This window comes from Rhamphochromis sp. 'chilingali' (genome assembly GCF_963969265.1).
Source record: "Rhamphochromis sp. 'chilingali' genome assembly, chromosome: 17".
NCBI classification, from domain to species: Eukaryota; Metazoa; Chordata; class Actinopteri; order Cichliformes; family Cichlidae; genus Rhamphochromis; species Rhamphochromis sp. 'chilingali'.
This window is the reverse complement of record NC_137944.1, coordinates 31,710,172-31,735,704: the sequence shown is the minus strand read 5'-3', so window position 1 is coordinate 31,735,704 and position 25,533 is coordinate 31,710,172. Positions and strand designations below refer to the sequence as shown.

Genomic DNA, 25,533 nt, shown 5'->3' with positions numbered 1-25,533 from the left:
GAGCTCCTGTTTTCTCAATTCAAGTCTGCATTTGAGTTTGTTTTTTTGTTTCTTTTGTTGAAGCTTGACATTTTGCTGCCCATGCAAATAACTGATTATCAGTTATGAATATCTAACTTTTTCAGAGAGGCCCCTTACCTACAAATAAAGGATAAAAACTACCCAATGGATTGATATCCATAGACTTAGTGTAGAACTATAAAGAATATATGTTATAATGTTAAAACTGGATAAAACCACGAATGTCCATAATGCTGTGTGTGCTGGTCACCTGGACTTGATTATTAGAACACTATAAGTAACAGTGCACCACAAATTTCTGTTTCCTTATTTGTGTCTTGTGTCAAACTTACTGATAGAAATGTGAAACTATAATTGTCCATAAAATGTAGCAGTACAGCAGTGTTTGCACACAGCTTCTTTCATTCACCTTCAAAATCATTAAATACAAAATTAGCCTCAAAGATTTGTCCTTTAAAAGATAACTGTGTTGTTAGAAAGATAACTCAAAATAAAATAAACACCACTGCATTCATGAGGTCATGTGATTCTACCTGTTCTCTGCAGGGAGCTGTTCCCACCGTCCAAAAGCACCTTCAGCCGCTCTGGACAGATGTCAGTGAGGAAAACTTCATTTAGCTTTGTTTTATTACTGTCAGCATCCCAGCTCTGTTTGGTAGCGTCAGCCTTCAGTGAAGCCCATGACAGTGTCTTCAGATCCGGTTCAATAAAGCCATACTTCAAGAAGCCAGACTTCTCTCCAGTGCTTTCCTCATATTCACAGCCACTTCTAATCTGTAAAATGCAAAAACGTGGAACGAGAGAGAGAGAATGAACTATGATACATATATTAATCTAAAAGACTAAAATTTTGAACAATTCTGTAAATGCATTGTTTTGTCATGCTTTTTAAGAGATGTTGATATTAGTAAAGTCTGATCATTCCTGATCTCATCTGAGAAGCACAACATAAGAACTTTAAATCTTTAACGATTAGCAAAATAGTTTTCCTTAGGTGTATCTCATGGTTTATAATAATCAGATAGAAGGTATATAAGAAGAAATAACCACATACCGTAACCTTCACTATGGTTGAACTGCTGTTTCAAACTAATAATCCGCGCTCTGTAGGCGCTTGGCTGAATGTTAAAGCACTCACGTTTGTACCACTCCAAGTAAACTGCCTCGACGCCATCAACCACAGCAACACCCACAAACTGTGTGATGTTTGGGACTCCAGCAGATCCAGTGAAGTGATTTATCGGCGAGTGTTTCACTGTGAAACAATCATTTTAATATTTTATAAGATTAGATAAATAAAATATCCAAAAAGTATGAAAAATATAACTCCTGTAGTTATTTTTTTTAGTTATTTCAAGTGTGAGCAAAGACCAACTGTGAGACAAGATTAGCAATAAAAACTACGTTTAAATCTATAAGAAGAGGATTCGGTTATTATTCCTGAACGTGGGTGAGGAAGTTCAGTTAACAAAGGTCAGACTAACACAACGTTAAAGCAAACGCGCTGCAGATGTGAAAAGCTGATAGAGCTCAAAGATTCAAAAGGTTTTATTACCTGCAGATGAAACAAAATAAATAAATAAAAGAAGCCGCGAGAATAAAGTCATCCTGTCCTCATCTTGTAGTTACTGTTAGAATAACTGTTGATCTTGTTTACTCTCGACGTACCGTTACCGGAAACCCGTTAGGTTCAGTACGTGAATAAAGTTAAAAAAAAAAAAAAAAAAAGGTTCAGTGTGTGTGGGATAAGGGCGTCTTCCTGTTCCTTTCACAGGAAAAGTCCTAATTATATAGACACATATACATTTATAAGTGTAGGTTGTTTTCTCTCTTTTATCCTGTCCCTGACATACATGCTAAGTGACGAGCGTGCATAAAATTGTTTCTAAAAATGTAGTATCAGTTCAGCACTTTTTTCTTCATAAAGAAATAATATCATTGTTTTGGTTTAAAAAAATGTAATTTAATATGAAAATATAATAGGCAAAAATTGAAAAGCAGGTTTTATTCCCCATGAAATAAAAAAAAAGATGATTCGTCGACAATAATGTTTCATAATAATAATAATGATAAAAATGTGTTGGGCTGAGAATTACACTAAAGACTGAAGACTGGACTCAAAGTGAAACGTTTGGTTATCTGTTGGCAGGTAATCCACAAAGGTAAAAACATAAAGTCCAGAAACGAATTATTGAATCATAGGGTTTTCTTTCCCCCTGGCTCCTTTCCTCAGTTAAACTACTGGAACAATGCACAACAGCAAACGTATGCCATTTTCTTCTTCGTGCCACATCCTCGCTGCTACTCAAAACAGGACTTACCAGTCTTCCTCATCCCCATTTATTTAGGAATTAACTTTCTGATTTTACACCCTGAATTATTTTCCTGTGAAAGATTTGTGTTACAATACAGCACAAACTCCACACACGTAATAATTATCTTGCTTGTTAAATTTCTCAAGTCTGTTATGTCACAAATCCACGCTCCTGTGGAACTCTCTCAGGTCTGAACCACCTGACCTTTGAAATCGCTGTTGCCATTTCCCCTTAACACATACGTGCACTGATGCCTCTACACCACAGAGCGCTCCTTTTATTTACACCTATTTCCTCAAGTCAGTTGACACTTAAACCCCCGCAGAGCCATCATTTTGCGTTTCTACCTTTAAAAGCCGGAGAGCAGTCAAATGCTGGAAGTGGAAGCTAAATTGGCTAGTCATTCATATGTATATTAGGTTGTTACCTAGGAATTCTGGAGGGAGGGGAGTGGGGGTGTGTGAGCTAAAAGCTGTGAACTTCCCTTTTGTGTTTCATCTTGATGCATTCTCAATCATCCAGGGAAATAAATCTCCAAAAGTCACCAACTTGGAGTGTTTCAGTTTGCCATCTTAGGGAGAAATCAACACACATGGGTGTATGTCCTTTGTTGCTGAGATTTATTGATAAAAACAGTACAAAAAACCAACCATTTGTACACATATTTACAAATAATAATAAAAAGCGAGTGAGTACATTACAACATTTTCAGCAATCACTCACAATCCTGGCATCCATCACATCCACGCCACACTTTGTTTTGTTGTAAAGGGTGACAGTGTTTGGCTTCCTTTTGGTAGTGTTATCAGTCTGAACCACGCTGTGCATGCTGCTTGACCTTCCCATTGCTCACAATTTGAATTTGTTCACACTGCAGATGAGGAGACTGCTTCTCCACCGAAAAAGAGAGCTTGTTTGGGGACTGAGACAGCGAAAGATGGCACAGTGTGGTGTGAAGAACAGGTGGGGACCTGTCTCCCTTTCACCCCAATAGAAGGTTTTCCGTCTAAGAAGTTTTTGCGCAAGTGAAAGCGATGTGAAAAAATTGTCCGTGGTAACATTTCTGCCCTTGTCTAGGAATGGTTCCATCAGCCTCATTACTACATTTTCAGAAAGTCTCTCCCGAGTGGGATGATTGGGGTCCTTGCCAAGATATGGGAAGACATTGCAAATGTACTTGGATTTTAGGTCGCAAGCCACCCAAAACTTGATCCCAAACTTGTCAGGTTTACTTGCAATATACTGCAGGAAACAGCACCGAGTCTTTGATGGGAAAAGCTGTTCATCAACGGTGATATGTAGATCAGGGTTGTAGCACGTGATGCAGTTGGTGACAAATGATCCCCACACACTGGAAATTGCAGCGAACTTGTCAGTCTTTGCTCGATCACAGCGGGTGGACTTGTCATCAAAGCGTAGGTGTTGCATGATGTTTTGGAAGCGTTTTCCTGCCATAGTTCCAATTATCTGTGGGTTTCCCAGGTTTGCTGACCAGCAGTCATTTACAGATGGAACCCTGTAAACCCCCCGCAAGATGACAATTGCAATAAATGCCATTAGTTCAGGGAGGTCCATGAACCAATGAACATGCTCCGTTTGCTGTGCATGTTGAATAGTCCATTCTTGAATGCTATGAAGCATGTCAAGAGTGATGAAACACAGGAAGCTCTGAAGGCGACTCGAGATACTTCTCCTGGCCTTAGCCATTGGCTCTCCATCTGCAGCGTACGCTTCTATTGGGGTGAAAGGGAGACAGGTCCCCACATGTTCTTCACGCCACACTGTGCCATCTTTCGCTGTCTCAGTCCCCAAACAAGCTCTCTTTTTCGGTGGAGAAGCAGTCTCCTCATCTGCAGTGTGAACAAATTCAAATTGTGAGCAATGGGAAGGTCAAGCAGCATGCACAGCGTGGTTCAGACTGATAACACTACCAAAAGGAAGCCAAACACTGTCACCCTTTACAACAAAACAAAGTGTGGCGTGGATGTGATGGATGCCAGGATTGTGAGTGATTGCTGAAAATGTTGTAATGTACTCACTCGCTTTTTATTATTATTTGTAAATATGTGTACAAATGGTTGGTTTTTTGTACTGTTTTTATCAATAAATCTCAGCAACAAAGGACCTACACCCATGTGTGTTGATTTCTCCCTAAGATGGCAAACTGAAACACTCCAAGTTGGTGACTTTTGGAGATTTATTTCCCTGGATGATTGAGAATGCATCAAGATGAAACACAAAAGGGAAGTTCACAGCTTTTAGCAGCTCCCCCACCCCCTCAATCACACACCCCCACTCCCCTCCCTCCAGAATTCCTAGGTAACAACCTAATATACATATCTTCCACTTCCAGCATTTGACTGCTCTCCGGCTTTTAAAGGTAGAACGGTAGAAGCCTGGGACTCCAGGTGCTTTAGTTGAGCTCTACTTTTCTGCATGGATTATCTATTATATTTCACTTTCCAGCCAAAACGTCCAGTTCAGATGCAGTGTCTATTACCCTGAAAGTGATGATATCTTTAACAAACCTCCATGACTCCTGGAGGATCTGTTTCCTCATTCTAACTGAAAATGAGTTGTTTCAAAAAAGGACCATTGCCAATCAAGCTTCTAGCATTCCACCATTGGTTATACCCTTATTCCCACTCACACAGACTTTGTCACTTCCCGATAGAGTCCTTTTTATTTACTTATTTTGTCAGATACATATAGAAACAATCAAGCCACTCATTTTCTTAACCTTTTATGAGAGGAGGTACACTGGTTTGATAAGCACTCTCATGACTACCTGCACTATCATGACTATGTCTTTTGGGAAGGTGATCTTTAACATAGATGTGGTTTTAACACATGAGATAAGAAACAACTCATCAAGACAGTTGACAAAGTAGCAAACTTTATGCACCAAATCAAGTGTTAAATCTTTTTACATGTTTTGTTTTAAACAGAAACCTGTCAAATTTCTCTCTCCCACAGTCTCTTTTTTTAAGAAATACAAATTCATTTACAAAAGGAAAATAAAAAAGAAATCAACAAGTAAATGCAAAAATGTGTACTTTTTTTTTTTTTTTAATAAATAGTTCCATAACTGAATTATGAAGGTCTGTTACGCAGCCTCAATGAGTTTCTTGTGACAGACTGTGCCAGTTCCAGGAATTCATTAATAAGTTACTTCTCTCCAAAATATCTAACTGCTGTTTAGTTAATTGTGTTGTTAACTTTTTATTTGCCACTGCCATGTCACAGATTCTGCCTGAGCATACATGTTTCTCAGTTACTTTGAAATATATTTTCAAATATTTATCAGTTTTCAGAGTTTTTAAGAAAACTTTCAACAACTGCCAGAATTGTTTTGAGGTTTTGATGCAATCTGACACCTGACTCTACAGTGACACCTACTGGCCTCTGTTATCATTGTCATATCTTGATGATGTTCCATGTAACATGAATTTTACACTCATTATCTGTGAGTAGATGTTATCCAGTTTGATCTTCACACTGTCAAACATAGCTTTTCCATGTCAGTGGTTTTTATTTTCAAAAGCATGTTTCTCTGATGGACAGTGGATGGACCTCAGTGTCTCTTTATGTTAGAAAACCCAACAATTCTCAGCATTGTTTAAACTAAACAATGGTCAACAGAAAACAGCAGTGTGTGTGATTCATAAAGAAATAGACACATAGCACCTCTTGCTATGTTTGTAATACCATTAAAAAGGAATTATTTAACTGAGAATATAACTCCATGAAGAAAACAGTTTCAACTTTAAAATTTCTAATAAATAGCAGAGTTGAAAGATAAAAAGTTAAAAAAAAGTATTAAAATGTAAGTATTTTACCTCATTTTATTTCATTACTTTTTGTTGTTGCTGTTATTATAAGCCATGTCTCCAGTTATAAAAAATATAATGAAAGAAACCAACAGGTGGGTGAAGGAGGTGGTTATGTTATTGACCTTAAATAAATGAATAACCAAAATGGTGCAAGTAAATTATTTATAGACAGAACAGTTAAAATATAGTGAAACATGAAAACTGTTTGACTTGAATGACTGAACAATCCTTTGGATTATAAAACAAAAAGAGAAAAACGGTTTTCCACAAAAAGTAAAGTTCACATAAACAAACTATTTAAAAAACACCTTCTATGTGTTCGTTTAACTGGAGATTTGAACACTGTTTTCCGGGTCCAGTGTTTGTATGTGTGGATCTTGTTTCAGTTTCTCCAACAGTTCAGCAGTGTTGCCAGGCACTGTTATTTCCAAAGAAGAAAAATCACTGGTATTCTTTATAAAATACATAAACTGTATATCAAAGTAAAACAAGTTGTACTTACAAGGTGAACTTGAGTTTCTGCCTGAAATAAAAAGAAAATAAATCATTTCAGGCATTTGTTCTACATTACAATCAAAGTTTCTGTCATATATATTCAAAAATAAAAGTGTCTAATATAATAAGAAATAATATAACTGAACCATGCACTGCTGGTCCTGGTTCATTGATAAACTCAGCTCCTTTGATTCTCTGACCTTTCCTCTTTTTGTAAACAGCAAATCCAACAACAGCAAAAAGGATGAGAAGAACTGGAACAACCACTGCAGCAATGATGGAGATCATCCTGTCAGAGGGATTCTCTGCTCAGTAAAAACAGAAAAACAAAATCAAATCTGCAGATGAAGCAGGTTAGAATAAACATATTTACGAGTAATATTAAAATAAAGTAATATTTAAAATATCCTGGAAGAGTAGTTGTAAAACAGCTAACTGATCATTTGTTCTGTTTTGAGTGTTTTGAATCTATCTGATAGATTTCAGTTTGATTAGTTAAATGAAGAGTAATTTGTCACGTATTTGATACAAATCTCGTACTTAAACTGACAGCTTATCTTCCTAAAAAACTAGTTCATAGATTAAATACTTCTCAGCCAGATTACTGTCATTCATTATTATCAATTTCCCCTAAATATTTCCTAAAAACCTTAAAAATGCTACAGTGAGAATATTGACAGAGATGAGAAAGAGAAACAATATTTCTCTCATAACATACTCTCTATAGTATTTACAAGTAGAATGGGAGACAGAGCCTTCAGCTTTCCGGCCTCTCTTCTGTGGAACCAGCTCCCAGTTTGGATTCAGGAGACAGACACTATCTCTGCTTTTGATAAAGCTTATAGTCAAGGCTAGATCAGGTACCTCCTTTAGTTAGGCTGCTATAGGTTCAGATTGTTCCCGGATGTCATGTGATACACTGTGATGCACTGAGTATTTCCTCTTTACGTGTTTAAAAATCACTGTAACATGTCATCAGATCGTTCTCTTCTTTCTAGCTTGGTCTGTGATTTATCTGCTTCATGCTCTCTTTTTTCCTCTTTTCTCTTTCCCTCACCCTAAACCAGTTGAGGCAGATAGCTGCCCCTCTCTAAGCCTGTTAAAATGTAGTTTTTCCTTCTTTCTACTGTCATCAGGTTTGATTGCTGGGGTTTTCTTCAGAATGCTGCAGGGTCTTTAACTAAAAGTATAAAGCACCTTGAGGTGACTTTTAATCTGATTTGGTGCTATGTAAATTAACCTGATTTGTAACTTTTGCAAAAATGGGTTTCTTAACAACAATAACAGTAACAGTTTACATTTACAATGAAAGAGAGAAAATGATTGTAATACAGAATAATTAAAAAAAATACGACATTCATTTCCCCACAGTGACAGCTGTTCCTCCTGGGATTAAATATAGGACAAAAAAGTCAAGCATTATATTGGAGACAGCAAACAAAACGTTTCTCTCACCTCTGACAGGTATTATTTTTCCACAGTTGGTTCTGATCACTTTTTTATCCAGTTTGGTGATGATGTCATCGCCGTCAGAGAGCTGAAACACACAGTCGTACCTGCTCCAGTCTTCTGTTGTGACTGATGAAACATTCAGATCAACACACATCTGGAAGGTCTCATCATTGTTGGGGAGGATCTCTCCAGGATCCACACCATCATGAATCTCCTCTCCATCTTTCCTCCAGAACATCACGGCTCTTTGAGGGTAGAAACCTGTAGCGTGGCAGCTGACTGGAGAGGAGGAAGACTTCTGGAGGAGAGACACTGAGGGAAGAACTGGAGAGAAAGAAAGAGAAGAAAATATCAAAAGGATAAAAAGAAGGGTTTCATTTTTTCCAAATCTGACAATGTTATAGCATCTTGATAACATCTAATAAATAATTGCAGACATTTATTTGACAAAAAAATGACACATTAGAGCAGGGCTGCCCAATCCCAGTCCTCAAGAGCTACTATCCTGCAGCTTTTAGATGCATCCCTACTCCAACACAGCTGAATCAAATGGTTTGATTACCTCTTCAGCATGCCATCATGTTTGGCAAAGGCCTGATAACAAGCCATTCATTTGATTCAGGTGTGTGGGAACAAGGATGCATCTAAAAGCTGCAGGACGGTAGCTCTCGAGGACCGGGATTGGGCACCCCTGCATTAGAGTATCATCAGTTAAAACACTGTCATACATGCAAGACAAAAATGTATCTGGGAAAATTAAACAATAAATAGAAAAGAAATAAGAGAGTGGTTGCTGATGCATGTTGTTTGAAAATTCTACTTGTGCCTGAAAATGTTTCTGATCAAACGTTAAATTGGAAGTGTTGATAAAATCTTACAAATGTACAGGAGATCCAGCCCAGTTTCAGTTACTTTCTAAATCATTAAATATGAAATCAGCTTAAACGTTTGTGCCATTTTCTTTTAAAAGAGACCTGTATTATTAGAAAACGATGCAACATAAAATAAACACCACAGCATCCATGAAGCTACATCAGCTTATGTGACTGTACCTGTTCTCTGCAGGGAATGTTTCCCACTTTCCAAAGACATCTTCAGCCACTTTGGACAAGTCGTACTGAGGAACTTGACGGTGTATTTTATTCTATTTTCATCAGTGTCCCATCTCTGTTTGGTAATGACAGCCTCTGGTTTCAGTACGATCCACCTTAATGTCTTCATATCAAATTCAAGAAAGTCTTCTCCATTGTAAGCATACCGTAAAAAGTTGATCATCTCTCCAGTGCTTTCATCCCATTCACAGCCACTTACACTCTGTAAAATGTGGATGCCTGATGAGACAGAAAGAAAACAATGTTGTTCAATGCATGAGGCACTACTATTCTCCAAGATTTGAGTATTAATAGTTGAATAATTTAATCAATTGAAAAACATTGCAGATTCAAATTAACGTCTGGTTATTTGTGTTTAAAACAAAAAGGTTTAGAAGGACAAGAGAAAGAAAATGATTCAGCAGAGGAGTCATCTTAGAAGAATGTGAAGATAGAGATATGTATATTTTCTTAAGATTGTTATTATTATATTATATTATTATTGTTAAAATAAGTAAAATTTAAATCTTAACATTTTTTAACACAAACTTTTGTATTTTTATGATGGTTTTAAGGTCTCAAATAAGAAACAGGCCAACGAAATTAAAACTTGAAATCTTTCATGATTAACAAAAAACTTTTTGTTATAAAGTCTTGTTTTGCTTTGTTATATCTAATGTTTTATAATGATCTGACATGAGACATAACAGTAAATACTTTACCTCCAGCAGGTTGGTTGAACTGCTGCTGTAAACCAAAAATCCAGGCTCGGAATAAGTTTGGCATAGTCACAAAACACTGTACAGTCAAAGACTTCAGCTGCTGGGGGTTGTCATCTAATATTTTCTTTGCCCAGTCCTGTCTTGGTTCTAGTATTTTGTTCCTGCTGTCACAGTAACCCGCCTGAATGCCATCAAACACCATTTCACTCAAAAACTCTGATATGTTTGCGACTCCTGACGATCCAGTGGCCACATGCTTCAGTGAGTGTTTTGCTGTGAGACAAACAATATTGTTTTATAGTTAAAAATATGCAAACAATGTCAGCAGCCTAACAGAGGTGTAGTCCACTTTGTTTTTCTAAGTGAGGACAAAAAAAATATTATATTTAGGTTGATCATTTGAAATTCAGTTGTTACTTTAAGAGTATTTCATGGATTAAATAAAGACCTAATCAGTGATCTAGTATATCTAGATAACGAGTGCCAAATTTAATACGGTCCAGTCAAAAGAAAAACTGCTGTTTCATCTCATTAAAGAGATGCAGTGTCAGTTTTGTGACTGACAGGCCAAATTAGCATGATGATGCACTTGCGAGTCTTTGAGTCGTCTACCAGAAGTGCGCTAATGTGTAGCCTATACACAGATGCAGTTAGTTTATTTCAGTGATTACATAAAAGAACAGCTCATAGTAGTGGCTTAAATATTGACCAGATGAGGCCACGTGTCCAGTGGCAGGTAAGATGAATGCGAGAAGAAGAATGATGGTAAAGAAAAATCAGTACGGTTTTCTATACAGGTAAACTCATTTGTTAGAAATGTGTGAGGACTTATCCAGAGGAGAGCTGTATTATTACATTGTTATTACTTTTCCACTATTAAACACAAATAGTATATGTGTAACAGCTGTACTATAGAAGAACACAAGACATCTGATATCTGTGGTAATGAAGATAATGTCTAATATGTAAAAATGCGGGGGGGGGGGGGGGGGGGGTGTTAAGCTATGGAACTTATTAGTCTATTTTACATATTTTAAGATTCAGACATTAAAATGAAACACTAACACTGTCACGTTATCAGCTCGTTATCAACTCACAGAGCTTGAAGGAGAAGGGGGGAGAAAAAAAAATAAAAATGCTACAGTGCCAATAAAATTCCATTGCTAATCCACGTCCTGTTCCATCCTGTTCTGTATCATTATTATTCCACAAAGTGAATATTAAAATTTACATTGGGATCACGGTAATTATCGACGCTTACTAAACACGCTGCTGGAGGTCAGGTGAGCTGCTGTCAAAGCTTCAAAATTTAAGTTTTTCTTACCTGCAAATAAATCACGGCAGAAGAAAAACAGCAAAAATAACTTCATTTCCTCGTTATCCTGAAAGCAGCATTGGTAACCGTGAATTTGGTGGACGTTGCTTTTGAAAGCCCGACAGAGTACAAGGTTCAGATTCCTCCCCTCTCCTTCTCTGTTGCATGTCCACTGATATGGGATTAATAACCTGCCATAAATTGAAACTGGAAGAAGAAGCTTTGATGATTTAAATAAGTCTAATTCCTGTAAGTCTTGTAGTATGCGAGAAATTTTATTGTCTCTATGTAAACATTAGGAAACCAGAGTTCCGGAGACTGTTAGGATATCTATTATGTATTATTCCTGTCAATGTAACATTTGGTGCAGTATTGTCAGCCTGCAGACACGAGTGATCCAGTGAAAAGTCACAATACAAACCGTTAATACTATTATGGCCAGAATTAAATTCCCCTCACTGACACAGCTGTTTGTCCATTTGTGCTACTTAATTGTATATGACTTTAATTTAAAAAAAAGAATACATATTACATATACATATGCATAATACATATACATACACTTCATATCTCGGAAAAGATAGGATCGTGAAAGACCCCGATTCCCTCCCATTTTCATGCCATTTTGCTGTGCTAAAATAAGTTCATATTTGCCTGATGGTAATCTTTTTTTTATATAATATTTTAGACTTACCCCAGTTCCTTAAATTAGACTAAAATGTCTAAAGCTACACAAAAGCAACACATTTGATTCTAAGGACAAAAAATGTCAGTTAATGCCTTTTTATTATGACTCTTTTTCTGCACTACGTGCTTTCAATGTTTACGTTCGTCCACCAGATGATGCTACTTGTTTTTATTATTCATAGCAGCTTGTGGTTGGGTGTCAAGTTTATAATTAGGTTATGATTAGGTTTAGGCTCAGGGTTAGGATTAGGCGTTCATATTTTAATGCTTAGGGTTAAGGAAAGCATTATGTGAATGAGGTGTCCTCACAAAGATATGAAAACGAGTGTGTGTGTGATGTCTAACTTATTTGTCTTAGAAGACGATTCTTTGAATTAAAAACTAATTTAATAATAATAAATTATGCTAACCTTTTGGATCTGCAAAAGTTATCCCGGGAGCAAGAACGAAAGTAAAAGACTGTACAGCATACAGCAGACTCTGGAAATGATTGTGCACTCTGAGAGAGAAAACTGCTCTCCAGCCTCCTCTGAGGACTCGTCCATGTCAGTCACAGAGGCAGAAAGAGACCAGCTGGACTCCAGCTCTGGCATATGTGAATATGGATAAAGGAGCAACAGGATGGACTTGTCCATCTCCACATTTTGGTGTCCCCACACAAGACTATGTCCTTGCACCCAGAGGTTTAGTCTGGGGACACTACACAGCTTTGATGAGTGACCATGAGTGACCCGAAGTCCAGCTTTGCAGATCCCTCTCATCAGTAAATGTAAGGGCAGTGTGATGTTTTTTGTCATAAGGGTCAAATGCATTAGCATTTTAAGGCTTAAAGAAAAACAGGCAATGACACAAACTTATGGGACAGAGTGCTCTTTGAGATTCTATGAAAGCGATCACTTTATTTTGAGTTTAGCTGTTGTTTATTTAGTCAACAGACGGATCATCTTCCTTTAATGCCAAAGACTTGTATGACCCGAGTAGCAGGAAAATAACACCAACATATAGAAGGTTGTTGGTTATGACTTGTACACAGTAGCTGGCAGTGGAATGGATACTGTCCATAAAGACCTGGAACAATAATAAGGGCAATGTTTCCTTCTTTTTTTAACATGATCATTGTTTATATACCGTTATAGTGTTTCATAGTTCCCCCCCCCCAAGTTTTTCTCGTGCCATCATCCAAATAAAGGATTGCTTTTTGTTAAAAACTGCAACTCCTCTTCAGTGTTTGCTTCTGGGTCCGTTCAACAAGACACACTGGCGTACCCCACGGTGACAGGATAATGTAATGATGGTCAAATGAAGCTTTCTGAAGCATTGAAGCTTGTATTGAAAAACGGTTCATTACTCGAAGCTTTTCAACACGGTCCTCTCTGGTGACATCTGGTGGCCAAAAATATGAAGAGCAGCTTGAATCCACAAAATTAAACCAACTGCTTCTCTGTAGCGTTGGCAATCGCTACAGAGTGGAATTCTGTCTGATATTGGGCCACCGTTGTGTTGCTTTAAACGTGTATTTTTTGGGGTGACAAAAATGTCATTTATTTATTTAATAAATAATTTTGACCAGTAAACTTTCCTTGTTTAAATATTTCTTTGCTTGTGATTTCTTGATGTTGGTAAATACAATAATTGAAAAAAATACCACGTTACATGTAATATATATATAATAATGTACAACACATTATGGAGTATACTTCTGCTGTGAGGTCCCGCCTCCATGTACTTATGCAGTTAATCGCTAGACGGGTATATTTATAAATAATATTACATTAGGGAAATTTTCCTATACATATTTTTGACCTGGGGGTAGAATTGATTGTGAACTGGAAAGGGAAAATGCTTATGAACTTGCAAATTAAAAACATGATGCATTTAAGGTAACCCTTTTCCATTTGTATTTAAGAAGAACATTTGTTCCACTGTGCGATGGTCGAACCTGTTCCTTTTCGTGGAGATAATTTCTCCTGCCTTAAGGAAAATCCATTCACATGGCACAGAGGAGGCTGGAGTGTACAGAAACTGGTAGTGATGCAGTTATACAGTCTAATTGGGCCCCACAAACTATCAGCTAAAGAGAATAAATAAATTAAATTGCTGCACATTTTGCAGACTAACAGTTTAAGATTATTTAAAACATAAAATATATATTTTTATAACATTAAATGTAAAGTGTGAAATAGAAGTTTTGTCTAAAGTTATTTAATGATATTTATATTATGAAAAGCAGATTTTTGATATTTTAAGTTTTTCCCGTTGTCAGATAAAATAAACACGCACAAAACAAAAGCAAACAACAAGAACACGAAGCTGGAAAACCCACCCGATTGACCAAAATCAACTCAAAATACTCCCACACAACAGAAACTCCTCTATTCCTCGCTGGCTCCAAATCTCTCAGTGGAATGATCAGTGGTTCGCTATCTGTTACCATCAAAACACCACAAATCCCGCGAATGATTCACTTCCTTATAAGCCATTGAATCAGACACCGAAGCAGTTAGGTTCTAAATGAAGCTTCGGACGTCACTGATCACGTGACTCTGGCCAAACGAATCAAGCTTCGACACAGTGCTTCTGAAGCACTGTGTTGATTTTTGTGACACACGCACCGGAGCGTCAGCTTCAAGCGGACCATCACTAGGATAATTCAAGTTTAGCTCTTTAATTCGTTAGAGACCTTCAACTGGGAGTCTCTTTTTCGATATAATTTTTAAAGAATTCAAATTGTATTTATAACATAAAATGTAATTTTCTCTGTAGCAAATCATGGATTTCATAAGCAACATACTATAGTTGTTTAGAAAAGCATAATGGCAAAAAATAATAAATATATATATATATATATATATATATATATATATACACACACACACACACACACACACACACACACACACACACACACACACACACACATTTTTATTATCTTCATTTTAGATGTCAAAAAAGTATTTGCAGCTCCCAGTGTTTTCTTTTCTGTGGAAACCAGGTCCAAATGGCTCTTTGTGTGTTCAAGGTTGCTGAACCCTGGCTTAGGCCCATGTGTGGATGGCAGTGGTACTTACGATACCTATAGCAGAAATACTGGCAAATAGTAAGGGCAATGGTTGTTGATGCAATAGATGTGCTTAGGATGTCGTGATATTACACAGCAATACTAATCTGTAGGTGTTATAGAATGAATAAATCCACAGACAGGTTTTCTTTGAGAGTTGTATTTACAAAGCCTTTTATTCAACCAGGTCAGGATAACAAAGACAAGAAGCAGTCAAAAATTTAGATTACATTTCTCCTCAACCAAGTATTTACAAATATGGCACAAAATATCAGACCAATTAAATCTAGGTCATCACCGTGTGTCATACAGAAAGCATGTTGCTGTTTTTGTGGAGCGTAGACACTCCTTGGTGTGTAGCAAGCAATGAGGAGACAGCAAAGCATGGACAAAGAAGCTGTATCAAAGCACTTATTATCATACTTCGTTTTTGCATTGCAAATAAGGTCCGTCACACCTTATTGCTCGGTCACCCTAGAGTTGGCCAATGGCTGGAGGTGGAAGTGCGAGCAATGCTCAATCAGCACTTCTCCCTCACCACTGAAGCAACAAAGCAAAGGTGAGACTTTCCTCTACAAGTTGGTCTTTGTTACAGAGCGCTTTACTTCTTTGTCAGTAAACAGGTATATGCAAAATGTTTTCCATCATCTGACTAGCTGGACACAGGACAACATAATTGGATGGGTAATAGATGTAAAACCCTGGGTAAACAGACTCTGAGAATTTGGTTTCAAAGGTGTACAGATGAACAAGTTTGTCACTATTAGAGGAAGCATCGTAGAAGGACAAAGTGCCTGCAGGCCAATCCAGATACACACCAACTCTGCCCAATCTAGTAAGAGAAAAAACCTTCCTCACCTTATTATCATGGTATGCTACAAGCCTTTTATAAAATATGTCTACAAAAGGGATGAAGGATTCCACTTTAGACACAATCTTGTAAAGTGCGTCTCTCAAAGGAACAAAGGATTCACTTTTATCCACACCAAAATACCAGGATATCTTGTTACATCCAAGCTCTAAATCATCCATTCTTCCTTTCCTTCCAATTTCTTTGTATGCAACAGCTATGCCAACATCACTCAGCATATAACCAGCACTCCACTCTACTTCCCAATAGTGGCGACCAGTCAGCGGCTGTTTGCACAGAACCTGTGTATGCTTATCAAATCTCTCTGGGTGATCTGGATAGGTTTGCCACTTCCCACATGTTGCCTTCTTGTTGTCTTCAGATAGAGTGAGGTAGTTATTTGCAGTGTCTGGGTCCAGAGTGAGATGACAGTAATCTGAATGAAAGGCAAAAACACAATCTTTTAGGAGTCATTTACATAATCATCCACTTCAGTCAAGTAACTTCTAATATTAAAAAAAAAAACTATTTGGTTTTTGTTGATAATTACAACAATGACTTTAAATATTTGATGATTTTGAAAACTAGCAATCTCAGAAGTAAATACTTACTCCAAAGAAAATGACTTCGCTTTTTTATAGTTCTGGGATCCCGAATCTTGGGCTTTGAAAAATGATCAGTAATCATTCTGCCCTCCTTGTAATGATAAATGGTGGCTCCTTTGTGATTCTGGTGTTGTATAGCTGCTACAAGGAAACAGAGCTGGGTGCTGCTCTCGTATGCTCTGTAAAGATCCATGAAAATGGCTGCTACTTCTTTCATATGATCCAAGGTATTGTTTAAATAATACCATGGGTCTTCATTGGCCATTGCATCAAGGTTGAGGTCAGCATCTTTCAAACCGGTGAAAACAAAGCAAAATGCATGATTTACACCTGTGGCAAGTACTGCTCTATCTAATTCTGACTTATTTTGAACAATCTTTATTCCCTCCATCCTCCCTAAAAATGACCTGATGATGTTGATTTCTCTCTCTCTATAGTCAAGGCACTTGCTAAGATTTCCCAGATTGTATGGTGACTTGTCTAAGTCATCAAAAACGTCGTTCAGTGAGCTCTCATCCGCTCTACCTTCACGAATGGAGGGAAGCACTCTTTTCAGAGCTCGTTGGAGGTGAGAGATTTTATCACTACACAACTTCTGAAAGTTTTGTAGGTACTTTTTAATTTGTGGGAAATGCTTCACCACCACCTCATCCAGAGAGTCATTGCATCTCTCTTTCATCTCCTTTAGAGCTTCCAGAGTATCTTCAATCCTCCTTAGTGAGTCAACGCTGATGTCTTTCTCCAGCTCTGCACCTCCATACCCTAATGTCTTCAGTGGCGTCAGCCAAACTTTTATAGGAACAGCATTTTCACCCTTTTCCTTCAGGGTCTTTGGCAGTTCTGCAATGGTCTTCATTGCTTCTTCAAATGTTGTAGGGTTGCTGTCCAGAATGAAGTCTCCAAAGAATTTACAGGAGAATTTCTTGCTCAGGTCTTTTTCTTCTTTAGTCAGCTCAACTTTAAGTTTCCCGTCAACATGGATATTCTTTATTAAAGCATCCATGCTTCCCTGGATGTCCTTAACTTGGCTACTGTCTAACTTCTCACTATCAAATGTAAACAAGGCATTGGCCCCATAAAGGATAGCAGTGACTATATGTGTAGCTGAGATACTTTCTATAATTTTTCTCTGCGATTCATTTATGGTGCCAAATATAGATGCTGATAATTTTCTGAGGCTGGTGGTAGCTTGGTACTGAATAGTCACTCTACTTTGGTTCTTGAATGTCTTTTTATCGGTCAGATATTTGCCAGATCCTCCAACTTCTACAAATCCACTAAGAAAACTGGCCTTCAAAGAAGGTTCTAAACCCAACAAGGAACATCTGGATTCAATGGAGTCGCAAGCAGAAGTTTCAAATGTGCTGCTTCTTTGAGGTCTCTCAACTGTGTGCTCTGGTAGAGTGCGATCATCCCACAAGGTGAAACCTAAAGAAATGGCAAAATGTTAGTCATTTTATGAAGGTTTTGGTAAAGTCAGGAAATAATGTGCAGCTCATGATTTTATGAGCCATTATTATCATCATTATGTTACAAGATCATAACTGTATTTTATGTGTGACTATTGTTTTATTTCCTCCCTGCTTAAGAGCAGTATTGCTTATTCTAATTTGTATTTTCCCAAGCTGACTTGAACTTCCCATTGAGTTCAGGCCAGCTTCATGTTTTGCAAGCAACCCATTTGATCTTTGGGGAAGACATCTGCTTATAATACTTTCCTCCTGTGTTTTATGGAGGCAGGTAAGAAGCCTCTAGTCTTTCATTGATTTTAGCATCTTCAGCTTATAATAGATAAGTGCCTTAAGACAAATATTGTAATTTGGCACTTAACCTAACATCATTTCTATAAATAAACATCAGTGACACCTGATTTTGTTTTGCTAAGATTTAGTGATAATTTATTACTTTCCATCCAGTTTTTAAAATTCTTAAGTCATGATTTACATCATCATTATTATTACTATTATTATCATTATTATTCATCCATTCGCCTCTGCTTATCCTTTTTAGGGTCGCGGGGGCTGGAGCCTAGCCCAGCTGTTCTAGGGCGCGAGGTGGGGTACACCCCTGTACAGGTCGCCGGTCTGTCCCAGGGCCAACACTCACATTCACCCCTGCATTCACACCTATGAGCAATTTAGATTGTTCAATTAACCTATCCCCACACGGATAGGAAGCTGAGGTACCCGGGGAGAACATGCAAACGCCACACTGAAAGACCCCGGCCTCATGGTGGTATTGAACTCAGGCCCTTCTTGCTGTGACAGTGCTAACCACCGTACAGTGCTGCACAACAGTGCTGCCCCCATTATTATTATTATTAGGAAAAAATATTAGTTTCATCAGCAAATACCATTAATTTTGTTCTTTAAGACACCTTGAACATGTCCAAGCATGACATTTTTAAAAGCAAACCATTTATGTTTATAATAAAGACAAAACTTACCACATATTGGCTCATCTGTTAATGCATTGTAGAGCATTCCGAGATCAAAAGGTCGACCCAGACCAGCCACTGTCATCGTATCTGAAGCCATGTCTCCGACCTGATGAAAAAACTATTTATCATACACCTTTAAATTCTGCATTCCAAAGAGAGAACCAAGCAGCAGTGGACTGTTGCTCACTGACAAAATATACCAAGACATACCCGGAACAATCCAAACATGAAGGCAGCTGCTGATAACAAACATAAGGTAGCTCAAATATGAAATTTGAAAATTAAAATGAGTAATGATTTTTCTGACCATATTGCTTTCATGACTATTGCAGGTCAAAATCACAACAGATACAAATTGTATTCAACTCCTAGCACTGCGTTGGCATCAGGTTTAGGTTATTAGTTATTATATTATTCGTTTTATTTTGTAACAGATGTAATGACTCATATTGGTGTTTGTTAAACTGAAAAGTAGTAGAGTAGGTGATGATTGTTCGTGAAGCAGAACAACCTTTGCAGGAACCAGAGTGGTAAGGGATACAGCAGCACATGGCAAGATTTGTACACATACAGATTTGTACAAGCCACTTTTGGCTGCTCACTTGTCACAAAGATTCACAACAGTGGATAGTGCCACACCACTACTGGATGCAATGCTAATCCCAGGGTCAAACATCTGATATGTGATATCCACCTCTGTTCTATATGGAATAATTAATGTCAATGAAACGAAACACATACAGTTGCACATACAGTCCATGCGCAACTGGTCACATACAGTCCATGCATGTGCGGCAGTACAGTCAAGGAAACTTAATGATTTTATAGCGATGCTGCCTGTGGAAATTTTACCCCCAGGATATCTAAGGGTTTAATATTATTAAGAGAAGGACACACAGGTTTGAACAGAATGAATGACTGCAGCACACCCACTATTGGCCTAAATGCTGGCCTAAAAACAGAATTACATATGCTTAAAACAACAAAACAAAAGAAAGAAAAGAGAAAGAGTGGATTAGGATAGGACTTACCAATAATGCAGGGTCAATAAAAATGTCTTAAAAACATTTAACAGGAAGCTCACACTGCTACTGGTCCACCTTCCATCTTCTGTTTTTCTATCGAGAAACAGAAGAGAAATCAAATTAGTAATCAATAAGAGTCACTATTAGTCTGATTCAGTGTATTAGTGGCAGCTTGGTGTCAAATTTCAGGGGATTAACAGTAACAGCTAAATGTTATAGATACAATTCAAATTTAATTAAAGTTACAATAAACAAGATTAGCAATGAATAGGGGAAAATAGATATAACAGCATGTCTATAAAAATAAATAAAACAGAAACGAATCCAAAAAGTAGCTGCCAGAAAAGACATGTTAAAATCTGTGCATCCACCCCAGGCAGAGCCAAAGATGACGTCAGCTAAAAAAAAGACTTAACTTTTAGAACCAGTGTTCAGTCGGTAGGTGACCAAAAATCCAGCTTCAGCCCTCAGATACGCGGCAATCACCAAATCACAGTATGGGGCCTCGGGAAACAGTAACAGAGAATCGGTGTTAGGTTAGATAGCGGATCTTCAAAGAGAAAAGGCCCCGATGTAATGGAGGCCACAGAGTCATGCAAATGTAACCAAAGCTGGCAGGCGTCAATAAACACATGCTGCCGAATGAGGTGGACTGGCAAGCAGGCACCCAGAGATAAAACGTTTGTTTGCATAAATATAACAAGTGGCAATAGTCAAACTACGCAATTAGCCACAGTATATTTTCACTGTAACATATGAATATATGAAAATATAGGGTGAACTCATATACATACGGTGCATTAATCCAGCAGAAAACGGAGTACAGCTGCCCCTGAGATGAACACCCGGTGCCTTAATTGCTCCACGTTTCGTACTTATTAAACAGACAATGCAGCGAACACACTGCGTTGCACACCCAAGTTTACAGCAATGTAAGCCGGCAGCTCCGCGAAAATCTCCTCTTAAACTCGGGCGCCGAGTTTAAGAAACCGCCCTCGGTGATACAACTTCCACCGTCATACAATCTCAACAAATCACAAGCATTCTTCGTCTTCTTCTTCCATTTTAACGGCAGGTTGCATCCATAGATTTTGCATTACTGCCATCCCCTGGATTTTACTTAGATCACATCTAACTGGGATTGCCAGGCTTCTACCGTTCTACCTTTAAAAGCCGGAGAGTAGTCAAATGCTGGAAGTGGAAGCTAAATTGGCTAGTCATTCATATGTATATTAGGTTGTTACCTAGGAATTCTGGAGGGAGGGGAGTGGGGGTGTGTGATTGAGGGGGTGGGGGAGTGGAGTGTTTCAGTTTGCCATCTTAGGGAGAAATCAACACACATGGGTGTAGGTCCTTTGTTGCTGAGATTTATTGATGAAAACAGTACAAAAAACCAACCATTTGTACACATATTTACAAATAATAATAAAAAGTGAGTGAGTACATTACAACATTTTCAGCAATCACTCACAATCCTGACACTGCCATGGTATCTGTAGTCTGCATTTACCACATGTGTATCTGTAGCAGTGAACACATCGCACAGTGGCCTGATTTTTCTTGCATCATGCAGGTCCATGAACCAATGAACATTCTCCGTTTGCTGTGCATGTTGAATAGTCCATTCTTGAATGCTATGAAGCATGTCAAGAGTGATGAAACACAGGAAGCTCTGAAGGCGACTCGAGATACTTCTCCTGGCCTTAGCCGTTGGCTCTCCATCTGCAGCGTACGCTTCTATTGGGGTGAAAGGGAGACAGGTCCCCACATGTTCTTCACGCCACACTGTGCCATCTTTCGCTGTCTCAGTCCCCAAACAAGCTCTCTTTTTTGGTGGAGAAGCAGTCTCCTCATCTGCAGTGTGAACAAATTCAAATTGTGAGCAATGGAAAGGTCAAACAAAATCACAAATGCATGCATAGATACTAATTATAATTCCAGTATCTCCTCCTCTGTATCAGAATAATGTCTGATCAATTGTGATCAAGGGTATATATATGATACAATCTCACTGCACTTAGCCTAATCCTTCATTGCCCTGAAGAATTCTGTGGTGTACGGACCTCCTCTCCAAGGAAAGAAAATGCAGAGAAGACTCACCACTCAGCAGGCCTTGGAAATGATCCTGACGGAAGTCGACCCTTGTGACTCGGATGGAGAAGACCTAGAAGTTCAGCCGGATTCGGACTCAGAGCTGTCTGATCAGTCTTCCGGTTAGTTTCATTTCATGTTATTTCCTTTTTCATTTCAAACAAGTAAGTGGATGTAGTTAGTAAGTAAGATATTTCAGACATTACCACCAGATCGGTGGTTGAATCATCCGTCCCCACCAATGCCAAAACCAGATCTACTCCCTTACATCAGAATGAGGCTCAGTAGTGTGTGTGGCCTCCAAGTGCCTGTATGACCTCCCTACAACGCCTGGCCATGCTCCTGATGAAGTGGTGGATGGTCTCCTGAGGGATCTCCTCCCAGACCTGGACTAAAGCATCCGCCAACTCCTGGACAGTCTGTGGTGCAACGTGGTGTTGGTGGGTGGGGCAAGACACGATGTCCCAGACGTGCTCAGTTGGATTCAGGTCTGGAGAACATTTGCATTTCTTTGGGTGGCTGTGTGGCCCCCAAAGAAATGCCACCCCACACCATTACTGACCCACTGCCAAACTGGTCATGCTGGAGGATGTCGCACGCAGCAGAGCGTTCTCCACGGCGTCTCCAGACTCTGTCACTTCTCTCACATGTGTTCAGTGTGAACCTGCTTTCATCTGTGAAGAGCACAGGATTGTTGCCCTCCTACGACTTCCTCCACATCTCCTGATGCACTGGCCTGTCTCCTGCTAGCGCCTCCATGCTCTGGACACTACACTGACAGACACAGCAAACCTTGCCACAGCTCACATTGATGTGCCATCCTGGATGAGCTGCACTACCTGAGCCACTTGTGTGGGTTGTAGACTCCGTCTCATGCTACCACTAGAGTGAAATCACCGCCAGCATTTAAAGGTGACCAAAACATCAGGCAGAAAGCATCGGTACAGAGAGTGGTCTGTGGTCACTACCTGCAGAACCACTCCTTTATTGAGGAAGTCTTGATACTTGCCTATAATTTCCACCTTTTTTCTATTCCATTTGCACAACAGCATGTGAAGTTGATTGTCAGTGTTGCTTCCTAAGTGGGCAGTTTGATTTCACAGAAGTGATTGACTTGGAGTTATATTGTGTTGTTTAGTTGTCCCCTTTATTTTTTGAGCAGTGTATATATTTCCACTAAATTAGATTTTTTATTTTTTTATTATTATTATTATTTTTTTGTGGTATTGAGAAACCTCTATGACAACAGCTCAGCAGATCAGATGGATCCTGAATCTCACTCAAATTCACTCAAATTCACTTTACATTAAATATGAACTTTCTGCAATTTCTGATATTATTTGTGTGTATTTGCATTAAAGTTAACCTATTTGAGACACAGGTTTTAATAAAGAAAATTACTGGTCAAATAATGTTCAGATAGTGCCTAATCGTTGTCGTAATCAATGGGGCTTTACATAAATTTTGTCAAATTTGGGCATAATAGACATTTTTGGATATTACATCCTCGTATTTAATATGTTTGCTGAACTAAAGTATAGAAGATGAAATATCCCAATATCTTATTTATAAAGCAGTTTTAATCAACTCTTGCAAATTTTTTTTCACAAAATGAAAAAGAATTAGAACTAAAACACATTACAAAAAATGTAAGACTACATACAGGTCCTTCTCAAAATATTAGCATACTGTGATAAAGTTCATTATTTTCTGCAATGTACTGATAAACATTAGACGTTAGACTGTATTATTTTATTGTTTTTCTGTAAACCACTTTGGTATGCCTAGGCTTTTAATGTGCTCTATAAATAAAGGTTGTTGTTGTTGTGTAGATTCATTTCACACAACTGAAGTAGTTCAAGCCTGAAATTGTTTTAATATTGATGATTTTGGCATACAGCTCATGAAAACTCAAAATTCCTATCTCAAAAAATTAGCACATTACATCCGACCAATAAAAGAAAAGTATTTTTAATACAAAAAAAGTCAACCTTCAAATAATTATGTTCAGTTATGCACTCAATACTTGGTCGGGAATCCTTTTGCAGAAATGACTGCTTCAATGCGGCGTGGGAGGCAATCAGCCTGTGGCACTGCTGAGGTGTTATGGAGGCCCAGGATGCTTCGATAGCGGCCTTAAGCTCACCCAGAGTGTTGGGTCTTGCATCTCTCAACTTTCTCTTCACAATATCCCACAGATTCTCTATGGGGTTCAGGTCAGGAGAGTTGGCAGGCCAATTGAGCACAGTAATACCATGGTCAGTAAACCATTTACCAGTGGTTTTGGCACTGTGAGCCGGTGCCAGGTCGTGCTGAAAAATGAAATCTTCATCTCCATAAAGCTTTTCAGCAGATGGAAGCATGAAATGCTCCAAAATCTCCTGATAGCTGCATTGACCCTGCCCTTGATAAAACACAGTGGACCAACACCAGCAGCTGACATGGCACCCCAGACCATCACTGACTGTGGGTACTTGACACTGGACTTCAGGCATTTTGGCATTTCCCTCTCCCCAGTCTTCCTCCAGACTCTGGCACCTTGATTTCCGAATGACACACAAAAGTTGCTTTCATCCGAAAAAAGTACTTTGGACCACTGAGCAACAGTCCAGTGCTGCTTCTCTGTAGCCCAGGTCAGGCGCTTCTGCCGCTGTTTCTGGTTCAAAAGTGGCTTGACCTGGGGAATGCGGCACCTGTAGCCCATTTCCGGCACACGCCTGTGCACGGTGGCTCTGGATGTTTCTACTCCAGACTCAGTCCACTGCTTCCGCAGGTCCCCCAAGGTCTGGAATCGGTCCTTCTCCACAATCTTCGTCAGGGTCCGGTCACCTCTTCTTGTTGTGCAGCGTTTTCTTAAAACAATGAAAGGCTTGAACTACTTCAAGTGTGTGTAATGAATCTAAAATATATGAAAGTCTAATGTTTATCAGTACATTGCAGAAAATAATGAACTTTATCACAATATGCTAATTTTTTGAGAAGGACCTGTATATGAAACACTCATGAGGTAGCTACTCTGATATGAACTGTTTGACAGTTTAGCAGCAGTAATGGCAAAGGATCACATACACTTATTATTCATTTTATTGTTAAGTTAAGTTACTGTGTTGTGTTATGTCATGTCGTGTTGTGTTGTACATAGTGCCAATGTGGGACAGTTTTCCCATTTCATTGTAGTATTGTACTATGTATGACTGTGCAATGACAATAAAGAGTTATCATATCTTATCTGTCTCCTGTTTACAACTCAAAAACATGAAATACCACAAAAGCTGCATTCACAGAATACTTTAATATAAGGGGTTTAAATCTCTTAGTGCTATGTACTCTCTGTCACCATCTATGGAAGTAATTCTATGGAATTAATGAACCCGTGGAAACGAAACTTGACTTAAGTGAGGATAAGCTGTTTATTCAAAAAGTGGTGACCAATACAAAGCAAAAGGCAAGAGGAAACTAAGGCTAAACTAACTGGACTAAACACTGGAATATCATGACATGACAACATGAACCCTGGATATGAACCACTTAAA

General features: G+C 38.5%; 2 protein-coding genes across 2 annotated transcripts; both read right to left on the bottom strand.

The window, feature by feature from the left end:
• Positions 1 to 6,492: 6,492 nt before the first annotated feature.
• LOC308384976 (major histocompatibility complex class I-related gene protein-like) lies at positions 6,493 to 11,299 on the bottom strand (the record flags this gene model as incomplete). The annotated part of the gene is made up of 7 exons (XM_080863684.1): positions 6,493 to 6,587; positions 6,672 to 6,692; positions 6,865 to 6,969; positions 8,120 to 8,440; positions 9,169 to 9,447; positions 9,930 to 10,202; positions 11,254 to 11,299. 7 exons carry the CDS (start codon positions 11,297 to 11,299, stop codon positions 6,493 to 6,495), a joined length of 1,140 nt encoding a protein of 379 aa, XP_080719810.1.
• A 4,302-nt stretch (positions 11,300 to 15,601) lies between these two features.
• On the bottom strand, positions 15,602 to 24,704 carry LOC308384454 (stonustoxin subunit beta-like; the record flags this gene model as incomplete). Its single annotated transcript, XM_080863021.1, has 4 exons — positions 15,602 to 16,275; positions 16,451 to 17,872; positions 24,027 to 24,538; positions 24,595 to 24,704. The coding sequence occupies 4 exons, from the start codon at positions 24,702 to 24,704 to the stop codon at positions 15,602 to 15,604; spliced, it is 2,718 nt and encodes a 905-aa protein (XP_080719147.1).
• Positions 24,705 to 25,533: the final 829 nt, after the last annotated feature.